The 24,035-nt window shown below is 35.6% G+C and overlaps 2 protein-coding genes across 2 annotated transcripts in view; one reads left to right on the top strand and one right to left on the bottom strand.

Moving 5' to 3' along the window:
* Positions 1–24,035, top strand: part of LOC129005150 (dyslexia-associated protein KIAA0319-like) — a 47,623-nt gene that overhangs the window by 2,409 nt on the left and 21,179 nt on the right. Inside the window, exons 3-9 of the mRNA XM_054433968.1 lie at positions 6,818–6,966; positions 10,113–10,291; positions 12,424–12,497; positions 13,076–13,208; positions 14,313–14,384; positions 14,765–14,884; positions 15,676–15,904. Coding sequence (XP_054289943.1) covers positions 6,818–6,966; positions 10,113–10,291; positions 12,424–12,497; positions 13,076–13,208; positions 14,313–14,384; positions 14,765–14,884; positions 15,676–15,904 — 956 coding nt within the window. The remainder of the gene's footprint in view (positions 1–6,817; positions 6,967–10,112; positions 10,292–12,423; positions 12,498–13,075; positions 13,209–14,312; positions 14,385–14,764; positions 14,885–15,675; positions 15,905–24,035) is intronic.
* On the bottom strand, positions 22,134–23,774 carry LOC129005151 (juvenile hormone esterase-like). The gene has a single exon (XM_054433969.1). The coding sequence runs from the start codon at positions 23,772–23,774 to the stop codon at positions 22,137–22,139; it is 1,638 nt and encodes a 545-aa protein (XP_054289944.1). The 3' UTR covers positions 22,134–22,136.

Below are 24,035 nucleotides of genomic sequence, written 5' to 3'. Positions count from 1 at the left end.
GGAAAGTACGGACTAGTGGTCTTTGCTTCAAACACATACTCTTTTGCAAAATCCTTGAACTCTTGTGATGTGAAATCTTGAAAATAGGTTTGAACTACCAAGTAGGCCTACCACTTTCTATTACGGTACACAATAGATCTGCGGAAAGATAAATCCAAGGACCTTTTAGAAGTTCTGTGGGCATCAAAGGCTCTTTGTTCACTTGACTTTGTTCTATACACAGTTTTCTACTTCAGACTTCACATCTCTCGAACAACCTGGCCACCAGACTGATTCTTTTGCTCTTGAACAACATTTCACTATACTTAAATGTCCTTCGTGAATAAACAATAATTTCTTTCCGTAAACTTCTAGGTATGAAAATTTGTGTTCCTTTTACTATCAAGCCATCTTCCAAAACAAGTTCATCTTTATATTTCCAAAATATTGAGTTCTTACACCATTTATTCTCCAAAATCGACGATAAGATTTCACGGCTCTCGGGATCATACCTTGAGCTTGTTTAATTTCTTCTAGACGTTTATCTGAACACGGGAAAGTTTCTACAATGCTCCTGATGAATAGCGTATCGTCTACTGTCAGTTCATAGATTTTGTCTTTGACAAAGTCTTCTTTGAGGTTTCAAGGGCTTCGAGACAAACAATCTGCCGTGAAGTTTTCTTTCCCAGGTAGATAAGTTGCCTTATAATCGAACACTAAAAGTCTCATTCTAAATCTTTGAAGTCTAGACAAAAGCTCTGAAATAGGCTTTGACCCTAGAATTTCTACTAATGGTTTGTGGTCTATGTGCTCTTGGAATTGATTTCCCAACACATACATTGAAAACTTGTCACATGCCCAAGTCACAAAAATGCTTCCTTTTCTATTTGTGCATAGCAAGTTTCAACATCATTCAAACTTCTGGAAAATGTAGTAAGAGATAGAGCTACCGGTAGCGACATATCAATTGCAATTTAGCCAAGAGGAAGTTGGAGCCGTTAGCAATAAAGTAGATTCCATGTTGATGGCCCCTGGATTACTTTATATGACTATAATAATGGTACTATACCTCGTCAAGTAATCCAAATGTTGTTTGAGGTTAACAACCTACATGTTTCGCCGTAAATACGGCATCGTCAGGGTTACAAAAACGAAGACATCGATGTCACACGCACACAATAAATACACGAATACGAACATTTAATTACGGAAAGACAAAGTAAACATTTAATTGACATTGATAGGCCTATCACACGCACACGACACGGACGGTCCCGGTGCAGGTAGTAGACTGCAGTGTCAGACTCCTTCCTCGTTGTTGTCCATGTTATCAGTAGGACAAAGGTCAGGTGGCCGGTTATTTTGGTGAATTAGCACATTGAAAATAGAGTGTGACTGGAACTGCAATTTTTCGTTGAGGATATGTCCATTGGCAGTGTTGTCGTGGTACAATTTGTAAATTTCAAACTCCTCTAACGTGTTTAGTTTACTACCTTTACTGCATTTATGTAGCACCTCAAGACCGTCAGTAATCTCACTCATGTTATGGTTTAGGTCGATTAAATGCTGGGCAAACGCTGAATTTTGTTTGATTAAACGTGGTTTGGGCCTGTGTTCGTTGTAGCGAGTAGCGAACCCACGACCTGTTTGCCCAACATATTGGCTCGGACAATCTTGGCATTTAATTTTGTAAACACCTGTCATTTCCATTTTATCTCTTGATCGGTCAATTTGTGACAGGGTGTTACGAGTACGGTTTGTAGTTTTGAATGTTAATTCGATTCCCTGCCTACGAAGCTCTTTGGATAGGCAATTTTGTAGTGTGTGGGAATATTCAATACATACGTACTTCTTACGTTCGTCCTTTTGTTTGACCTCTCTATTACGGTGTTTGTATGATATCTATGGTTTTATCTACGGGCACATTCGTGTATAAATTCACTATGTCGAATGAGGCAAGCAAATGATGGTTTTGTATGCGCCAATCTTTAGTTTTGTCAATTAAATCATAGGAATTCCTTAGGCTGTGGTTGTTATCTAGCACTATATTATCCTTTAGGATTCTTTCTAGTCGTTTAGCGATATTGTATGTGGGTGCGTTTGTGTAGTCGACTAGTGGCCTGATGGGAACACCTGTTTTATGAACTTTAGGAAGCCCCCGTAGTATTGGGGCTGATGGGTTCATGATACGTAGATAGCGGATATCGTTATCAGTGAATAACACTTTACTCGAATTTATCAGAGTTTTGATTTTTGTTTGATAATTTTTAGTAGGGTCTTTTTTTAGTTCAATAACTTCGTTGGCAGTGATAAACTCATCAACTTTAGCGATGTAATCTTGTTTGTACATGATAACAGTGGTATTACCCTTGTCGGCTTTGCAAAGCATAGCATCATGTTCAGACAATTTGTTTTTTATGTTTTTTAGAACATTAATTTGGTGTTTTTGTGACATCGTTAGACTAGCAGAATTAGCACTTTGTTTGTATTTAGCTTTTAATTTTCGTGATAAACATAACCTGGCTTCATTCCTGCTGTCGTTGTCGGAAATTGATTTGATAGCTACTTCGGCGTTAATTAGTTCACTGAACATGCCTCGCTTACCAGTCATTGGGAGGTTATGTTTGAGACCTTTGTCTAATAAAGACATTTCTTCAGTGTCAAAAGGGATGTCGGTATTGTTTATTGTACTAGGATAGAAATCAAAATCAAACATAATAGCAGTTTCCTTGTTCTTTTGATCATTAACTAGTTGTGTGAGTTTCTTTCGTGTTGTGGACTTCTTTTTCCTCATGACTCTAGAAACACCTGATTCAGCATGTCGAACTAGGCACTCCAGTTCAGCAGAATGGGCTGTATTAGCTAATTCTAGATACTTTTTCATGAGCAAAGTGTTTAGTAGAGACTTCTTAAAATACAAATGTTTGATTTCATTTTTTATCCATATTTTCTCTGCCATATTCTTAGTTTTCTTTGCAGCGTAAGACTGATTTTTAATTTTTATCTGTGCGTATTTAGGGATGACATTTAGTTTTAAACAGTCTTTATTAAATTTTATGTTTTGTGTTGCGTTTGCCAACTTCATCTTAATGTTTTTGTATTGTGTGGCCAAAATTGCCTGACAGGCTGAACTATTAAATTCCATGTTGATGGCCCCTGGATTACTTTATATGACTATAATAATGGTACTATACCTCGTCAAGTAATCCAAATGTTGTTTGAGGTTAACAACCTACATGTTTCGCCGTAAATACGGCATCGTCAGGGTTACAAAAACGAAGACATCGTTCAATTAAATGTTTACTTTGTCTTTCCGTAATTAAATGTTCGTATTCGTGTATTTATTGTGTGCGTGTGACATCGATGTCTTCGTTTTTGTAACCCTGACGATGCCGTATTTACGGCAAAACTGGAAAAAATTCCAGCCTTTATCCAAAGGCACTGGACGTGAAAACAAATAAACATCAAAATTGATGAGTCCGTCCACAATAATTTAAGAACAATGGGGAAAACATGTAGGTTGTTAACCTCAAACAACATTTGGATTACTTGACGAGGTATAGTACCATTATTATAGTCATATAAAGTAATCCAGGGGCCATCAACATGGAATTTAATAGTTCAGCCTGTCAGGCAATTTTGGCCACACAATACAAAAACATTAAGATGAAGTTGGCAAACGCAACACAAAACATAAAATTTAATAAAGACTGTTTAAAACTAAATGTCATCCCTAAATACGCACAGATAAAAATTAAAAATCAGTCTTACGCTGCAAAGAAAACTAAGAATATGGCAGAGAAAATATGGATAAAAAATGAAATCAAACATTTGTATTTTAAGAAGTCTCTACTAAACACTTTGCTCATGAAAAAGTATCTAGAATTAGCTAATACAGCCCATTCTGCTGAACTGGAGTGCCTAGTTCGACATGCTGAATCAGGTGTTTCTAGAGTCATGAGGAAAAAGAAGTCCACAACACGAAAGAAACTCACACAACTAGTTAATGATCAAAAGAACAAGGAAACTGCTATTATGTTTGATTTTGATTTCTATCCTAGTACAATAAACAATACCGACATCCCTTTTGACACTGAAGAAATGTCTTTATTAGACAAAGGTCTCAAACATAACCTCCCAATGACTGGTAAGCGAGGCATGTTCAGTGAACTAATTAACGCCGAAGTAGCTATCAAATCAATTTCCGACAACGACAGCAGGAATGAAGCCAGGTTATGTTTATCACGAAAATTAAAAGCTAAATACAAACAAAGTGCTAATTCTGCTAGTCTAACGATGTCACAAAAACACCAAATTAATGTTCTAAAAAACATAAAAAACAAATTGTCTGAACATGATGCTATGCTTTGCAAAGCCGACAAGGGTAATACCACTGTTATCATGTACAAACAAGATTACATCGCTAAAGTTGATGAGTTTATCACTGCCAACGAAGTTATTGAACTAAAAAAAGACCCTACTAAAAATTATCAAACAAAAATCAAAACTCTGATAAATTCGAGTAAAGTGTTATTCACTGATAACGATATCCGCTATCTACGTATCATGAACCCATCAGCCCCAATACTACGGGGGCTTCCTAAAGTTCATAAAACAGGTGTTCCCATCAGGCCACTAGTCGACTACACAAACGCACCCACATACAATATCGCTAAACGACTAGAAAGAATCCTAAAGGATAATATAGTGCTAGATAACAACCACAGCCTAAGGAATTCCTATGATTTAATTGACAAAACTAAAGATTGGCGCATACAAAACCATCATTTGCTTGCCTCATTCGACATAGTGAATTTATACACGAATGTGCCCGTAGATAAAACCATAGATATCATACAAACAAACTTAACAAACAAATCAGCTATGTTACCAGAGGCAATAAAAGAGATTATTGACCTGTTAAGAGAGATTTTGAGGCAAAACTATTTTGCATTTAATGGGAAATATTATTCTCAAACTGATGGTCTGGCAATGGGCTCCCCACTCTCTGGAATTTTATCTGATATATACTTAAATTACATTGAAAATGAGTACATTTTATCTGACAAGAACAAATATCATTCTAAAATAGTATTATACAATAGATATGTCGATGATACAATTGTCTTGTTTGATGGCAGTAAAAGGCAGTTGGATCTACTTCTAAATTATCTAAACAAAATAGCCCCGAGATTAAAGTTCACATTAGAAACAGAAGAAGACAACGCAATACATTTCCTAGATTTAACCATCACTAAAATTAACAATAAATTTGATTATAAAATCTACAGGAAACCCACTTTTTCAGTTCAGACCATCCACGCAACCTCATATCATCCACATTCTCAAAAAATTGCAGCATACAGTTCTATGGTACACAGACTTTTAACGGTCCCCTTAAGTCCTACAAATTACAATAATGAATACAATATCATCAAACATATAGCCATATCCAACGGCTATAATAGCGGGCTTGTAGACAGACTTATAATCAAACACCGTAATAGAGAGGTCAAACAAAAGGACGAACGTAAGAAGTACGTATGTATTGAATATTCCCACACACTACAAAATTGCCTATCCAAAGAGCTTCGTAGGCAGGGAATCGAATTAACATTCAAAACTACAAACCGTACTCGTAACACCCTGTCACAAATTGACCGATCAAGAGATAAAATGGAAATGACAGGTGTTTACAAAATTAAATGCCAAGATTGTCCGAGCCAATATGTTGGGCAAACAGGTCGTGGGTTCGCTACTCGCTACAACGAACACAGGCCCAAACCACGTTTAATCAAACAAAATTCAGCGTTTGCCCAGCATTTAATCGACCTAAACCATAACATGAGTGAGATTACTGACGGTCTTGAGGTGCTACATAAATGCAGTAAAGGTAGTAAACTAAACACGTTAGAGGAGTTTGAAATTTACAAATTGTACCACGACAACACTGCCAATGGACATATCCTCAACGAAAAATTGCAGTTCCAGTCACACTCTATTTTCAATGTGCTAATTCACCAAAATAACCGGCCACCTGACCTTTGTCCTACTGATAACATGGACAACAACGAGGAAGGAGTCTGACACTGCAGTCTACTACCTGCGCCGGGACCGTCCGTGTCGTGTGCGTGTGATAGGCCTATCAATGTCAATTAAATGTTTACTTTGTCTTTCCGTAATTAAATGTTCGTATTCGTGTATTTATTGTGTGCGTGTGACATCGATGTCTTCGTTTTTGTAACCCTGACGATGCCGTATTTACGGCGAAACATGTAGGTTGTTAACCTCAAACAACATTTGGATTACTTGACGAGGTATAGTACCATTATTATAGTCAATAAAGTAGACTCTTTCAGAAACAAGTTGTAATAAATGTTGCCTATTTCATAAGTATAGGGAGTGCCCGGTGTATGAAGTTTAGTGTCTTAGTTGTGGTGTCAAGGGACATTTTGTTAGGTGTTGTACAAAACAAGGACAGAAAACAATACGGGAAGTTGAGGACAACAAGGAAAATGAAACTTCAAATTTTTCTCTAGGTGAAATTCTAGTTATGAAATATGTCAAAGAATGTCCTGTAGTGGAAATGGAAATCAATAAACAAATTAGGAACAGTATTTTATCTAATAATTTCAACAACTCGTCTAAAAACAAAATGTAATAATAATAATAAATAATCAGTTCATCACATATGGTTAATAACACCACAAGGACATATCTCTGAGCCCTTGGACATTTAAATAGAGACTTGTTACCTTGCTTAACTTTATAAAAACCCTATAATGGAATTTTAAAGATATTCCAGTTCTCTCATTAACTTGTATTGTTGTTTTGTCAGATTGAGTGTGAGAGCGATTCTCTATGTGAGCCAGTGTATAGAGAAGGTTCCCAGTTTGGCAACAACGTCCGGATGGTCTTAGTCCGTCCTGTCATCGGTGGAAGTTGGGGGGACATCACCGATGTTATGGCTCCTGTTGATTATAACAGGTGAGTAATGTATTAACAGTGTGTGAATAAAAGCGTATTAATTTGATCTCCGATGGTCCAGCACTGTCAATAATCCAAAATTGGTCTGAGAGGCTAATGGTCTATTTTTTAAATGCTGTTTCAAGTCATACCACGTTCATCAGAGTTTGGAGCAATTGACAAAAAGAGAAAGCACAATAAAATGTTGAATTGTGGGCTGTGGTCCCAGCTAACAGTTTCCCTTTGCCACTCTAAAATTAGCCATATTTCCATTAATTTTGCAATGACAGCTGTTTTTAGAAGGTGATCAATAGGGTGTTTAGCGAATTTTCCATATAGGGAATAAGCTATTACCGTAGGTCTCATGGTAAGACCTGGACCCAGGACCGATTTAGCCTACTTTTTTGTTTTGAGGTCGCCAGAGGCCAAAAACACCATCCGTTCAAATGCATATACATGTACACAGTCTAACCTTGGAACCTCGATATAACGAATTCCTTGATATAACAAATTTGTATAAATCCCCTGGAACTTTCCATAAGACACAATGTATATTTTACCTCTACATAACGAACAAACCATAACAATGACCTTGATTTAACGATATTTTCGTGATTCCGGCTAAAATAAAACACCTCAGTATAACGAATTTATCATTGTCAGAACCTCTACATATCGAATTTAAAGTCTACTTATTGAATTGTCTACGTCTTTCCCTCGATATAACAACCCCCCCCCCCATTATTGTTTTTGAAAGATCTGTTTCTTCATCAAATGAAATGGAAAGGTGATGTCATCGCTTGCGCTAACATTTGTCTGTTCCGTTTTACACATCTCTGTCTGCTGTCGCTGCGCGCTATGATACATACTGAGGACTGATTTCATTGGGGTGAAAAGTAACTATGGTGAATTGTACAATTTTTGGATGAAGAGAAACCTAAGAATGAATAGAAAAACAAAAGCTAAGAGAAAGAATAGCTACATAGTTATCTTAACATTCCTCTTACGAGTGTTTCTTTAAGTTGGCTTATCTAATATTTTTATTGTTTTGATTTTCTCTTCATATATTTTGTTGTTATTTTGTCACCAGTATGGCAAACCATAAGGCCCATGTTAATTTTGAAATTCATGTTTTCTGTTTATTGTTCAGCCTAGCGCTATTTTAATTTATAAAGGGATTCTACACATCTACAGGAAAATATCTTTCTAAAAGTACCGTAGGCTATGTGTAGATTTTCCCTGCAATGGACTTGAGCTGAAAAAAAAGTTTTTCAAGAAACATGCTTGCCTAATATATAGGACTAGCTGACCCGACAGACGTCGTCCTGTCCTAATGTGGTTTTATGTCAAATGCTCGTTCATTTTCCAAGATGAGCTTGTTCGCATGGCTCAATCATGTCCTGGTTGAAGTTCGTTTGCTACACTCACTCACCTTAAGGTTGGAGCTTGTTCGCTGCGCTCACTTGCTTTCAGGTTAGCTCGTTCGCTACGCTAACTCGCCTCCAGGTTGAAGTTCGTTCGCTACGCTCACTCACCTTTTGGTTGCAAATAAGCTGTTGTCATAAATAAAAAAATAATAATAGTGCTGCGCCCTAACCTATTAAGGTCGTTGGTAAACCTATTAACTTTTTAATGCTCTTGAACATCACAGAATCAACTTGTTTAGTTGAACCAGCTGTTAAGATTCTTTAATTCCATTTAAATATGAGTACTCAATGTTAACATGGGAATCTCCAGAGCCACTGCGGCGCAGCCCTTTTGATGGATCTGCACCAAACTTCACACAAACCATCCTTGAATAATGCTAAATAATGCCTCAAAGTTTCATTACAATCTGTCGAGCGGTTTCGGAGTCCATAAAGGACAAACAAACAAACATACATTGGATTTTATATATAGACTAGCTGACCCGGCGAACTTCGTATCGCCTAAGTTATAGGTTTCCCCTAAGACAGACCGATGGAAAGAAAGTACCGTTACGTTTAATTTTCAAGATGATCTCGTTCGCATCGCTCAATCACGTCCTGGTTGAAGTTCGTTCACTACGCTCACTCACCTTTGGGTTGGAGCTCGTTCGCTACACTCACTCACCTTTAGGTTGGAGCTCGTTCGCTGCGCTCACTTGCCTTCAGGTTAGCTCGTTCGCTACGCTAACTCGCCTCCAGGTTGAAGTTCGTTCGCTACGCTCACTCACCTTTGGGTTGGAGCTCGTTCGCTACGCTCACTCACCTTTAGGTTGGAGTTCGTTCGCTGCGCTCACTTGCCTTCAGGTTAGCTCGTTCGCTACGCTAACTCGCCTCCAGGTTGAAGTTCGTTCGCTACGCTCACTCACCTTTTGGTTGCAAATTAGCTGTTGTCATAAATGTAAAAGAAATAATAGTGCTGCACCCTGTTGGTAATCCTTGTAACTTTAATGCTATTGAACATCATAGAACAGAACCAACTTGTTTAATTGAAACAGCAGTTAAGATTCATTAATTCCATTTCTCATAAGGTTAACATGGGAAACTCCAGAGCCACTGGGGCGGAGCCCTTTTAAGAATTTCGAAACGGGAAATAGTTTACGTCCGATTCGCATACCTACAGAATTTACACACCAAATTTCATAACGATCGGTGAAGTCGTTCCGGAGGAGTTTGCAGACAAACACTGTGACACGAGAATTTTATATATTAGATTAGGCCTACCTTTGTTTTTGTTGCCTGTGTTCTTGAGTAGGTAATATGTTTGTGTCACCCTAGATGGCCTAGATACATTTAATTACCAGCTTGTGTGGTATATTCAGGGGTTTTCTTCATTAATTTATCTTCTTGTCACTAACACCATAGTCTATATGGACAAAAATATTTATATGGGGACTCTGCTGCGTGTTTGTTGTGGGGTTGTCCGATCAACCCAATGTACAATACACAATACTACTCACCTCGTATGTGAAAATATTTAGGATAACCTTAGAATTGGTTAAACAAGTTACTCTGTAGGTAACTATAATATTTTTTTAATGATTTTAAAATTTACCGTTTTTTCCCACATTTTATTTTCCTGTGAGATTTTTGAGAGGGAATGGAGACTTTAAATTCCTACAGAAGTGAATATACTTTTTCACAAACACCTTTTGTCTAACAATACTCAATACATGTATTACTTTTAATATGTGGTTTTTTCAGAGACAAGTTGTGGTTCGGCACCAATCTACAAGACTTAGATATGGCCGAGAGCAACGTCAACGCAGACAAAGTGTGCGTGATGGATTGTCCGGAACACGAGCACTGCAGTGTGGCGACGACCGAGTGTGTTTGTGATGTGGGATACCTGCGCAACAGACAGGGTGACTGTATATCTGCTGGTCAGTTTTATGTAGCCTACTAGAGTCTGCTAATGTAAAATTGGTTAATCCTTGCTAAAACAATTTTTATAGGTAGCTAATTGGTTATAGCATTGACTATTGGACTACCTTATTTTTTTCATTCATTTCATTTCAAACAATCTTTATTCTTTAAGTACATATTTACAGTACATTGAACAGTGTCGAAAAGTGATTCTTTCTTTATTATAACTTAAAACTGTTTTCTAACTTATTTCTACCATTTTTTACTATAAAAAGAAGGCTATTTATACTATTACAATAGAGATTCTCAACAAAGCAAATAACAATCATAAATAAAATAAGAAAGCAGTAAAATATTCCAAACATCCAAAAGCCCTTCAAGTCCCAGAAGGTTTTGAATTAAACTCTGGGTCAAGAAATTCTTGTATATTATACAATGCTTTAGTCGTTATAAAATCTTTAAGTTTCCTTCTTAATATTCTTTGATTCGGCTCTTGTCTTAAGGTTAATGGTAATTTGGAAAAAAATAACGCTCCAGCATAAGTAGGTTTCTTTTTAAATAGTTCCAAATTATGTATGGGTATTGCAATATTGTTCCTATTTCTAGTATTATATTCATGATTACTTCCTAACGGTTTTAGAGTATGTTCCCTTTCCTTGAAGTGGATGATAGTTTGATATATATACATCCCATAGACTGTCATTATTTTAAGTGAAATAAAATATTCTTTTACATGTGTTTTTTGTGGAAGTTTCAATATACGCCTCACCGCTTTTTTTTATATTTAAGAATTGTATACATATTATTTAAGCTTGTACAACCATATAAGGAGATGCCATAAGATATTATTGAATGTATATATGAAAAATAAACTAGTTTTAAGGTTTCAGTTTCACAGAAATACTGCAATCTGCTAAGGGCAAAGACACCTGAAGATATTTTAGCAATTAATTCTTGTACATGGGAGTTCCAGTTTAGATTTTGATCTATTGTTAGACCTAAAAATTTTGTTTTGTTTGTTTTACTAATTACTTGATTTGTTCCGATATTTAGACTATCAGATGGATATTTTGCAGCCTGTGGGGTTTTAAAATTGATGAAAGTTGTTTTTTCTTTATTTATTGCTAAATTATTCTGAGTGAAGTAACTAGACAAAGTGGTCATATTATTCTTAACTGATAGTTCTGTCTCACTAAAAGTTTTATCTGATATTTTTAAAGTGGCATCATCAGCAAATAGAACTAATTTACTTGTGCCAGTCGGTGTTGGTATATCTGCCAAATAACAGTTGAAAAACAAAGTTGAGAGTATTGATCCCTGTGGTATGCCATTTTTAATTTCTAAAAGTTGAGAGTTGTAATAATGTTTGAAGTTGTTAGAAAGTTTAGAAAGTTTAGTGTTAGAAAGTTTTGTTGCTGACATAGTTAATGGTAGGGAAGTAGGTTTGCAAATAAATAAGTTATGGGTGAAAAACAGATTTTGTACATTTAGCGTTAGCTAAGAATGCATAGCCTAACCATAGCTAGGAATCTGGCGGATAATATACATCAATATCACTACCTACTTCTTCAGGATCATCAACCAGCCCTTCAAAATCACTTAAATCTTCTTATAATGCACCACGTATATCACTACTTTTTATTTTTAACACTAAAAACAATGATAAACGTAATTAAACACATCAGTCATCGGTGCGAGGTTAACCAAGTTGTTTACAAATACGCACGTCATCTGTCTGCTACAATATTTTCGGAACTAAAATGAAAAGCCTCTAGAAACAGACATCAGGAGAAAGTTTAGAATCTGCTGAAAACAACGATACCAATCTCGATCCAGTTCAATCTGATTCAGTCAGTCCCAGAGCGTTCGCCATAAACAATGTTTGTATGTCGCAAAAGCGATGGCGGGTGTGTTGTGCGTCGATTACGCGACGCTTAACACTCGGAGGGCTATAAGTTTGCAAACAAATTTTTATGCAACATAAAATTTAGGCTTGAGTATGCATAACAGGTAGCCTCCTACTGGTTGTCTTACAGTACCTACCTAACTTTAAAGCATAGATTTTAAAAATAAAAATATACTTATTTTCAGTATAAGTTGTCTGTTAATTTTATTAATACACCTTAGGTCTAATTTAAATTTTTTTTAGGAAACATGACAGCTGTATCTGCCTTGCTGTTATCACCTTCAAGGGAATCTACGGAATCTCCTTCCTCTTCTAAGGTATGCTGAAAGAAGGGTATAAATGGTTTTAAGGGTTATTAAGTACCAAAGTATAAATTAAGTAAAAGTTCCTTGGTTTTTGTTATCACTTTGTATCGCAATAATGTTATAAAAAGTGTTCTACTTTATGTAACAAATATTTCTTTCACTGTCCAAAATCATACTCAACATGTTTCTTACCTTTCCTTAATTCTGTCTCTACATTAAAAATTTAATTGTGAAAATTATTTACCCGAACTTAGTCATGTTCTAAATAGTTGAATAACTGAGGTCTACATTATATTTAGTGACCTACACACTTCACATTATTTTACTAAATGCTATGTAAAAATCTATCAATAACTGTACTGTGTTGACAAATATTTGCTACTACTACTCAAACCTTGTAAAAGAATCAATGTCATCCATTTAACAATTTAAACCACGCTCACTGTTTCACAATCACACTCACACAATCGTTCAGTCAGTTTTAAAAGCTCCTCTGAGTAATCACCAAAGTGTTGTTATCTGTATTAAGTGTCAGCTGATAACAGGTTGTGATGTTGCTTACAGCTGTCTGTGTTTTGTTGTGTCTCCAGGTGTCTGATGGAATTGATTCCAGTTCCAAAGTTCCTGTCCAAACGCTCCATGTTTCGGTGTTGTCCAAAGTTGTTCGGTTGCCTGAAAACGGAGCAGCGTTGTCTGCATACACCATCCCAGCACAGTTATCTGGTTGGTGTTTTGTTTTGTGGATTGGGACGTTGAAATTGTGTGTTCTTGTGTTGATGTTCAGGGATAGTAAATAGGAGTTTATGGAGGGATTTCTTAATATGGGTATCCTCCTTACCTAACAGAGTTTTATTCTAAATTGGATAGATATTTAAAATTTTTAAAAAGTCATTTGACTGGTTAACAATTTTTAGTTCATCTATCTTACCTGTGGAAATTTCAGACCAGAGGCTAAAAAATTTATGATAAAATAACACAAAACTTACAACTGATATTTTGTCCTAATGTAGGACTTCTTTAGAGACCCAATTATAAATGTCAATACTCTCAGACCTAAGGACTTTATGACAAAAGGCACACGCTAACAATTAGACTTACCAGGTCTAACCTAGATTGTTAATAACTTCTAAGGGTGTTTGGTCTTCTTAACACAGTACAAAAGGCACTCATATTTTTACTTGTCTAACAACAATAAATAAAAATAATGTGTGTTGTGATTTCCCTACTTTTGATTTCCCACTGCTAACTATATTTATAATATAATTTTGAAAATAACAGTTAATTGGGTTAAGTCTTTCTAACAAGTTAAAAAGGTCAACATTAATTATATGATCTGGGTTTGATATATCACTCGAAACCCTTTACAGAATACCATTAGAGTAAATATAACCGTAATCAGCGAAGTGAAATAAGTGCATGAACAAAATTATATACAGTGCAAAATACACAAGTAAAAATTAACATGGATTTTTTTACTTTTTAAAATAAATCATTAACTGTTTATTTATTTATCTACTATCACTGTTGATGTAGTTGTATCAATTATTGTGGTGGAAACCTTGCTTCATATAGGCCAACTGATTTTTTACCTCAAAACCAATACAATTTTCGATTTACAGTCAGAAATGTTAGATTATTGTTACAATTCAAATACATATTTTAGTTGTTAAACCATTTTGAAGGGGGTTTCATTCAGTTTCCCATGCTGCAGGCTTTCAGATGTCTTATCTAGAATTACTTATCTGTTTCCTACTCCTATCTCTGTGGCCCTGACCTATAAAACACAATTTGCAATTTTACCAAAATTCATCAAGTTTTAATTTCCAGACGGAGGAAAGTACAACTACGAATGGACCTTAATTTCCCAACCAGAGGGAAGTAGCAAGGGCACGATGACAGGTAATAAAACGCCATCTTGCAGTCAGTCAATAACTTACAAAAAAACTTTTTACATGATAAAAAAAAGTTGTATATTTTTACAAATTTTATTACAAAGTCATTGGTCATGTCAGAATGTTCATCACAGTGTGTGGTGTAAATTGTGAACTTATATTTACTTAAAACAACAAAACTAATAATTTCATGACAACAGTAAAATAATTAGTCTTAATCTTGTACGTACGCCTTTGATTAGTGAAAAATACAATCAAAGGTGTATTCATAAAGTTATAGTAAAGCATGTTTGGATTCAACTCAGTCAAACTTTCTCACATAGCTTTGAAGAGTAACTCTGTTAATCAGGATTTTGATCTAATGTTGTCAAACGTAAATGTTTTCAGATAAGAACGGGGAAACACTGAAGCTAAGTAACCTAAGCGAAGGAGTTTACGAGTTCAAGGTGGCTGTATCGGGTCCTGGAGTTTACGGAGAAGCTTTCGCTAACGTCACTGTCATGCCTCGTAAGTGTTGTTTGCCTGTTACTTTATGTAGTGTGTTAGTAAAATTTTGAAAAAAAATCTTCAAATACTAGACTGTAGAGTATGTCTCCAAACAAACAGGATTTGAATGTTTTCACAATCTTTCCTTTTGAAGAACTTTAATAAACTGTAGGCTAATTTGTTTTATTTTCAACCTCCTTAATAAAAGAAATAAACAAAAACCATGATTTTCATTTCCTTATAATCTCAAATGAAATCTAACTCGGTAGGTATAGAAATGCTTAATGCTTGATATTGTTTAAACCTTAAAAGTAGTATGACTTATACTGTAGTATACAATTTTGAGAAAGACGGAATAGTTCCTTCACCAAGCAAAAAATAGTGATTTAAAAATGTTAATCAAACAACAAATTATCTGGGTAAGTGTAAATTGATATCAGTGTAGTTTATATAATTGTTAAACACAGGCTCATGTTATTTAAACCTTATTTGCATATTTTGTCAAACCAAACCTCAACCAATCGTTCACCGTACTCAACATAAAATCTTTGCTTAAATTCATTTTTAATATCACAAGCTACAATTCTCTTGTTTAAAAGGTTTATATATTGTGGTTTTTTAAATAAGCTAACTTTAATCTAAGATTTTAGATGTGTTAGACAGTAAAATGTGATAGACAGACATTTTTTACATTTTTTTCTCGTAACAACAATCACTCAGATACATTGCTTTGACTGGTGTAGGCCAAGTAAAATTTCAAATATTCATTTTGAAAAGAAGTAATAATCTGAAGTACTGCTTTGTTTTACCAGCTAAGAGGATCAACAAACCACCAGTGGCCATAGTGAAGCCGGCGTCCAAAACGGTAAAGCTGCCGAACACGGGAGCCGTGCTGGACGGGTCGTCTAGCTACGATGACGCAGCCATCATAGCTTGGCATTGGGAACTGCAGAAAGGACCTCTCGGCTACCAGCCGACTCTGCAGGACAGTCCTACGCTGGTGCTGAATAATCTCAACATCACTGGCAACTACACCTTCACGTGAGTAGCTATATAAAACATAACAGGTGTAGTTCTGTTTTGTTGCTCAAGGGTCCAGCTGATCGGAAAACTGGGAATTATAAATGTATTTCGATGACTGGGAAAAGTCTGTAAATATTTTATGAGACTGGGAAATTTGGAATATCTAATAGCCTATGGTTGGAAAATTATTAATTAACAATGTTACGTTGGTATTTTGACTTCTTGATCTTGGAAAATGATAGATGTTGCCATGATTGCTACGATATCACCACATGACCAAAAAAAGCTTATTTGAGAGCTTTCTAATCTATTTAATTCCAACATCATTGCACATTTTTATACAGGAGGAATCAACAGTGTACATAGATCACCAAAAATATGTATGTATAAGCTAAGCTTTAATGTACGTAGAACTACAATATAAAATATATACAATAGAATGAGAAAAACAATCAAAATAACATTTAAACATCTAAGAAGAGCTGATAATTTTAACATTAGTACTAATAAATACACAATAAAACCTTTGTCAAGAATTAACTAACGGTTGTCCATCACGGACATCATGATTGTCAAGACAAGTCGGCAAAAACTATTTTCTGGTTTATACTAGAAACTCCTAACAAAAATGTTTGTTTTCCTTTGAAATCTTCTTCTTGTTAACTAATCTATTACTGGAAAACTTAACTATAAACAAATATTGTATTAAAATAATAAACAACTTGTTATACAGTTGTATAAATAAATACAATTTTACACAACCAATTTGTAAATACATATTTATTCTTGGTTTGGTAATACCTTCAGCTTCAACAACACTTTTTAAAACTGTTAAAATCCATTTAACATTTTATTAGTCACCTGAGCACACAACGATAAACATAAAATCCAAACATTTTAATTTGATAATAATAGGCTTGAAGACATTTCTAATATGCCCAACACTTAAATAATTTCATCTGCTTATTATGACTTTAATATAATAAAATAATAAATAGATTCCTGTAAAAGTATAAAGAGTTCATATATTTAATGTTAAAACGTAAAAATAGTAACATTTTGACTTCCAACTTTGTTTAAATTTGTTTAGAGACTAAAATTGTAACTAAAATCAGTGTTATTTATTGTATCTTTTGCCAACCCGTAAGAAATATTGAATTATTTTATGATTTGGATACTTTTAATCAAATATAATGTTTTCACTAGTATTTCTCAAGAAAATAAAACTGAATAAGATAATTACATAAATATTTAAGATTTTAATACTCCTACCGTATTTCATGCTCTCATTCTACTCTGTGAAATTCGACTCGTCTCCAAAACCTCATCCTCTCCGGGAATAGATTGGTCTCCATTGACAATTTGTTGGTTTGAATATGGAAAAACGTCGGATCAGAGTTCCCGGACTCGGTCCATGTTATATTCTCGGCAGAGTCGTCTTGAGGGTTACTGCTAACTGGGGTTGGTGTCGGGCTACCATTTGTCGCAAAGTTGACCCATAGGTCCACAATCAGCTCTGATATGTTCAAATCTTCTCCAGTCAATGGTGGAAAAGTACCGTTCTGAGTGAACAACATGAGTAACTCATCGGTGTGAATCGCTCCTCTATGTATTGGCTCTATGTGGTACATTTGTGAGTAAGTGTACCTCGCTACATGGTCGTACAAGTAGTAGTACAACGGACCTTGGTGGTGTGTAATCGCCAACTCTGTCGGCCATGCAAACCAGGTGTCTGTTGTCAATTGTTCCAGAGACATTGCTAAATCTTCCGTCGATTTGGGGTTTTCAAAATAAAACTGATAAGTTTGATTCATTATTTCATCTAAGTTTGAATACAAATCTGCAAATTGGGTCATGAACGGACCAAAGTTTTCAAAGTCGGTTTCGATGTAGTTGATTGTATTGTTCACCCGCTGATCTACCCTCCAAAGTCCTTCTTTAGCGTTCAGACCAACAAGCCACGGTTTGTGAGTGGTGAACGTTTGTGGATGTTTGGTCAAAAAAGCATGTTCGGTGTTTACTTCGACAACAGGGCGGAATAATTTATCAGATTGACCGTATTTGGATTTGAGAAGTTTTAAAAACTGTTGGAGCAATTCAGTCGCTGTTTTGTCCTGTAGGCAGTTAAGAATTTCTTCTGAACTGGTGCTAAAACAGTTTAACTTGTCTGCTAGCTTTTCTGTGTCTCTTTTTGCTTTACCTTTTCCAATCAGTGCAAAACTACTTACAGCTGTTCCACTCTGGCTGATAGCTCTAGAGAACAGTGATTGACTTGTCGGAGACATCATATGGTAATGTACAGAAGCACTGCCCGCGCTGTTACCAAATATTGTCACTTTGTCTTTGTCACCTCCGAATGATTCTACGTTGTCCCGAACCCATTGTAACGCCTTCACTTGGTCTTTCAAACCCATGTTGCCAGGAACCACTGCGTCTTCAGTACTCAAAAAGCCAAATGGTCCGAGTCTATATTGTATGATCACCAGCAAAATATCTTTCTCCATCAGGTATTCTGGGCCTGTCCAGCCTAAAGAGGAAGAACCCATGAAAAATCCTCCACCATGGATAAATACCATTACTGGGAATGAACTGGAGGAGTTTGTGCTGTGAGTGAACACATTTAGATAAAGACAATCTTCAGAACCACCCGGTTCTTTTTGCAAACATTTGTCACTTTCTTCTGTGCAATCTTTTACACCTTCCCAAGATGTCGGGGAGAGAGGAGGCATAAAACGCAGTTTTCCAATTGGAGGAGCTGCATAAGGTATTCCCAAAAAGGCACAGAATTCTCTTCCATTCCGAGATGTCATAGGTTTTCCTCTTACTAACCCATATTGAGTCGTTGTTGTGCACCTATCACTGGAAGCTGCCAGCTGGAAAATCCTCGCTGCAAAAACCGCACTCAAAATAACAGTCACTTTCATTTCAAATGTAGGCATTGGGGTCGGTGATAAATTATGTACGTTTACTATTTGATATTTTTTTGTTAATGTCTTTAGATTTACTAACTCTCTACCATTGTATTCATTCACAAACACTAGTACACAGAATGGTACACTTACAACTCAAGCCTAGTGTAACATCTGTCAATCTCAGTGTTTTATGATAATGGAGTGATAATTAAGGGGTCATAGTATTGTTTAGCTTTACTTTACTGACTCGGCTGGTTTGATGTTTTGAATGCAGTTCTATCTTTGTGAGTTTATATATAGTTGATTGAGAATTCAAACTTATTGTGAAGTTTACAAACACTTGAATTTGATTGAATTTCTACCTATAATAATACTTTATTTATTGGTAGCCTGTCTAGGACAATTTTGTATCTTTAGTATTTAGTTTACTAAGTGTATTAATTTAATTTACATTTTTTTCTGCTGCTTGGATGAAATTGGCTACTCAATTGAACACTCAGATAATGTTAATTATACTTTAGAAACTTTTATTTTACAATTTTGAGGATATCCCAGCTTCATTTCAATACAATTGGAATTGAACACCGAATTCCATTATCATGTATAATCTCAATCGGACGCTAAAATACTGAATCATATGTGACTCTTGTCCGAGTGTGAAATGAACATTTGATACATTTTTCTACTACATCGGCCATTATAAGACTTGAGAAATTAAAAACCGTATGTCAAATTGGATGTTAGGAATGGATTTATTGATTCTTATAATAGTTTTTATGACACATCAGTTGGAATGCACACAAGTAGATACAAATACTCTATGTGAAACTTGGACAGATAATGGCGGATTGGGGGGTAAAGTGATGGTGTCACGGAGTGGAAAACAGTTTTGTGCATTTTTAGGAATTCCGTACGCAGCTGCACCAGTCGGAAAACTAAGATTCTTTCCTCCAGAACCAGTCCAAGCATGGGAAGGTGTTAGGAACTCGGAGGAAAGCGATGAATGTATACAAACCGTCGTAAGAGGTTCTGAAGATTGCTTGTATTTGAACGTTTTCACTCAAAACTTAACTCAGGATGCAAGGACTGTAATGGTGTACATCCACGGCGGTGGTTTTAGAATTGGTTCGTCATCTACAAAAGTTCTTGGACCTCATTACCTAATGGATAAAGACATTGTGTTGGTGACGATACAATATAGACTCGGACCACTAGGATTTCTAAGCACTGAAGATGAAGTTATCCCTGGTAACATGGGGATGAAAGACCAAGTGAAAGCTTTGCAGTGGATACAAAAAAACATCAAATATTTCGGTGGCGACGAGGGAAAAGTGACATTATTCGGCAATAGCGCTGGAGGTGCTTCGGTTCATCTTCACATGCTTTCCCCCATCAGTAGAGATCTGTTCGCTAAAGGCATATCTCAAAGTGGAACAGCACTAAGTGGATTCGCACTAGCTACTAAAGGTGTTAACAAAAACATTACAAATATCATTGCCTCGAAATTGAACTGCTCAAGCTTGAACTCAAGTGAAATTATCTCTTGTTTACAAAATAAAACTGTAGACGAGATAACAACTGCTCACGCTGAGATAGTACAAACCAGAACCAACAGAATTTTACTCAGACCTGTTGTTGAAGTGGAATCTGAACATGCTTTTTTGACGTCTCACCCTTTAGAATATGTTACAAATAAACCATGGATGGTCGGGGTGGTTGCAAATGAAGGAATAATTTTTATACCAAAAGCTAGATTGAATTCCCTTTTACATCTTGTCAATTCAAGTTTTCGTACTGTAGGACCTGAGTTGATGTTCTTACATAACTGTAAAAACTTAGAGGAAGTAAGTAAAATCTATGATTTTTACATGAGGAATGTTACGTCAACAAATGACGCAATAAAGTCTCTCGAAAAGTTAATTGCAGATTCATGGTTCATTTGGCCGACAGAGCGTGCGGTTTCAAAGTACAACGGAACGTTTTACTTCTACTTGTACGACCATTTGGGTGAACATTCAATGGTGGAGTATTACGGTTCACCTCAAGGATTCGGTGTTGCACACACCGATGAGCTTATTTCACTCTTTTCCAATGATGTTTTCCCTCCTCTTAACAATCAAGATGCAAATATTTCAAAACTCATGGTGGATCTTTGGGTAAATTTTGCAATTGAGGGCAATCCAACGCCACACCCCATCAGTGAAAACCCCCAAAATCTTGAACCAGGTAATTTTACATGGGAAAGATCAAATAGTGTAGATCGTAAATATCTTTATATAAAAACAGATGGTTTGGAATTAAAGCATGGATTGTTTTCCCACCGGATGGCGTTTTGGCAAGAACTTAATATGGAGACAAATTGTGGTGCTTAAGTAATTTCTGGGTTTAAGATCGTGCTTTTTTTATTTATTAATTGATAAACATTATATGTCCGAAAAAAATATTTACCTTTTGAAATGAAATTCCATATATGATTTACCGGAACAACTAAATCCCTTGTAGCCCTATTAGATATCGTAAAGCCCATTTTGGCTTCAACAAAATTATTCAAAACTGTCATTTTTCTTATAGGATGAAGTGGTTCTTCTTTTTCAATAGGACACCTGTATTTTTATTGCCTGTAAATGTATTGTAATTTTTGTTGACTTGTGATCTATACACATTCAATGTCTTATGTAAACTTTCCAGTGTTTTTTAATTAAGTAGCAATTTAGACATTGTATACACAAACTATCTTCTAGTTTATGACACATTCTGTGATTTAAAAGTAAGAAAATATAATCAAAAGGTAAAATTTTATCAATTATAATGTAGTCAGCTATAATGTAATAACTATGATATCTGAAGGAAGAAAAGGGTTTTGTCAAAAGTCTATACCTACGTTAACAAAACAAAATCACTGATTTATGTTGAAAGACTTACTTTGTGTACATGCCATTTCAATGAAAAGTTTTAAAGTACTATATAAGTTCATTATGATTAAAAGAATGCTAATGAATTGTTTTGTACATTTTTAAGACCTTAAAAATATGACATACTATCATAATCATCCTTTGTTCAATACCAAAAAATTTGTATGACCATTATTGACCGAAAAGAAAGAAAAACTTTGAGGTAATTTGTCTTCATTAATATTGTTAGGATTAATTTTGATTTCGTTTTAGAACTATGTTGTTACTAGCAAGACTGATGAAATCAATTATACTAGAATATACACAATCAGAATAATTTTATTTTGCTTTATTCTTGCTGGGTCTAGGTAAGATAACATTTGATCAAGATTCAGTTTTTTCATTTATTTAAGTTACAACTTTATGAAAAATGACCTTACTCAATACTTACTGCATTTTATCCCATATAGGTAATTGTTTCCAAAAGTTCATCCTCTGAGGAAACACATTTTTCACCATGGATAAAGCATTGGTTTGTATTTTCAAAAACTTGAGTTCACCACTCACTGATGGTTCCCATGTGATTTGTTTATCTTTAACAGTCTGTGGGCTCTGGCTGATTGCTGTAGGAGTCGGGTTGCCTTCCTTCGCAAAGTTCACCCAAAGTTTGATTAAAAGATTTGAAATATTGGTGTCTTCTTGGTTCATTTCCCTTGGAAAAAATAGTTTCCTCGGGAACAAATAGAGTAGTTCATCCATGTGACTCACTCCGAATCCCTTTGGTGCTTGGAACAGTTCTGTGATAGAATGTTGTCCAACGTGATCAAACAAGTAGCAATACGTCAATCCTTCGTGTCGCTCCAGTGCTTGAAATGTAGGCCAGAAAAAATATGAATCCGTTATAACATGCTCTAGTGATATCACAAAATCATTCTCTGTCGTGGAGTTTTTAAAATAAAAGTCGTAAATTTTATCAGCAATTTCATTTGGCTGTGAAGTAGTGTCTTCAAAAAATAAAATGCTTTGGAGAAACTTTTTATGTTCGCTTTTTATAAATTGTATTGTTTCGTTCAGTGATGGCATGTGTATCTTCCAAAGACCTTCGTTTTGAACAATTCCAACCATCCAGGGTTTATTAGAAAATGTAGTTAGTGGATTTTCAGTTAAAAACGCATGTGAGCTTCCAACTTCGACTATTGGACGAAATAATGCTTTCCTCATTTTGTAACTGCTGTGTTGAAGTTTGCTATATTCTCTTTGAATCGAGTCTACACTTTTGTTTTGAAGACAGTGTAGTATTTCTGCTGAAGAATTTGTTGGACATTGCAGTGTGTGGGCCAAAAGTAGGGTAATATTTCTAGATGTTCCTTTTCCTGAGAAAGCAAATGCACTAAAAGCAGTCCCACTTTGAGAAATAGCTCTAGAAAACAAATCTTTACTCCCAAGAGATATCATGTGCAAATGAACGGAAGCAGAACCCGCGCTGTTACCAAAGATAGTAACTTTTGTAGGATCCCCACCGAAAGTTTTGATATTTTCTTGTACCCACTGGAGCGCCAACCGCTGATCTTTTAAACCTTGGTTGCCAGGCATCACATTGTCTTCAATACTTAGAAATCCAAACACTCCAAGGCGGTACTGAATAGTGACTAAAACAATGTCTTCATCCATGAATTTTTCGGGGCCGTAAGAATCGATAGAGGCCGAACCGCCATAAAATCCTCCACCGTGAATGTACACCATGACTGGAAGTGATCGGTTCTTTGATTCTTCTGTCGTAAAAACATTTAGGTACAAACAATCTTCATCTCCCCCAGGCTTGAGTTGCACACACATCTTACCTTCTTCTATAGCGTCTCTTATTCCATCCCACTTAGCTTGAGGTTGTGGGGGCATGAAGCGAAGAGGTCCAGTGGGCGGCGCAGCAAACGGAACTCCAAGAAAGGCTTGGAATATTCTTCCATTTTCCGATGTCATATATTTTCCCCGTAGTAAACCGTTTGTAGTACGCACAGTTGGAATCTCATCTGAGTTTATCGCCCCAATTACATTAAGAGAAACAATTAAAATGATCAGCCTTATCATCATGTATAAAATTTGAAATGAGCAAACAAATTGTGAAATAATGAACACAATGGTTGGCTGCAAGTCAGTGTTTCACTTCATTAGAGTTTGAGCACAGAAACAACGATAAAAATATGTAAATGAAAGTCGATCTAATGCCATGTAATCAGTTCAGGGTGAACCCTTGGTGATTGAGATGGTCGGATAAAACATTATGTATGCATGGTCAATAGGAGGAAGTTAATGCAAGTATGGAAAATAATATGTCTGAAATTCCACTAG

The sequence above is a fragment of the Macrosteles quadrilineatus genome, unplaced genomic scaffold, assembly GCF_028750875.1.
Source record: "Macrosteles quadrilineatus isolate MER2022 unplaced genomic scaffold, UCM_ALF_1.0 Scaffold_16__1_contigs__length_3527350, whole genome shotgun sequence".
In the NCBI taxonomy this organism is placed as follows: Eukaryota; Metazoa; Arthropoda; class Insecta; order Hemiptera; family Cicadellidae; genus Macrosteles; species Macrosteles quadrilineatus.
The sequence above is the reverse complement of the archived record's forward strand: the minus strand, read 5'-3'. Positions and strand labels throughout refer to the sequence as shown.

Excerpts from the sequence above, each read along its gene's own strand:
- LOC129005151 (XM_054433969.1), bottom strand. The coding sequence starts at position 23,774 with ATGATAAGGCTGATCATTTTAATTGTTTCTCTTAATGTAATTGGGGCG.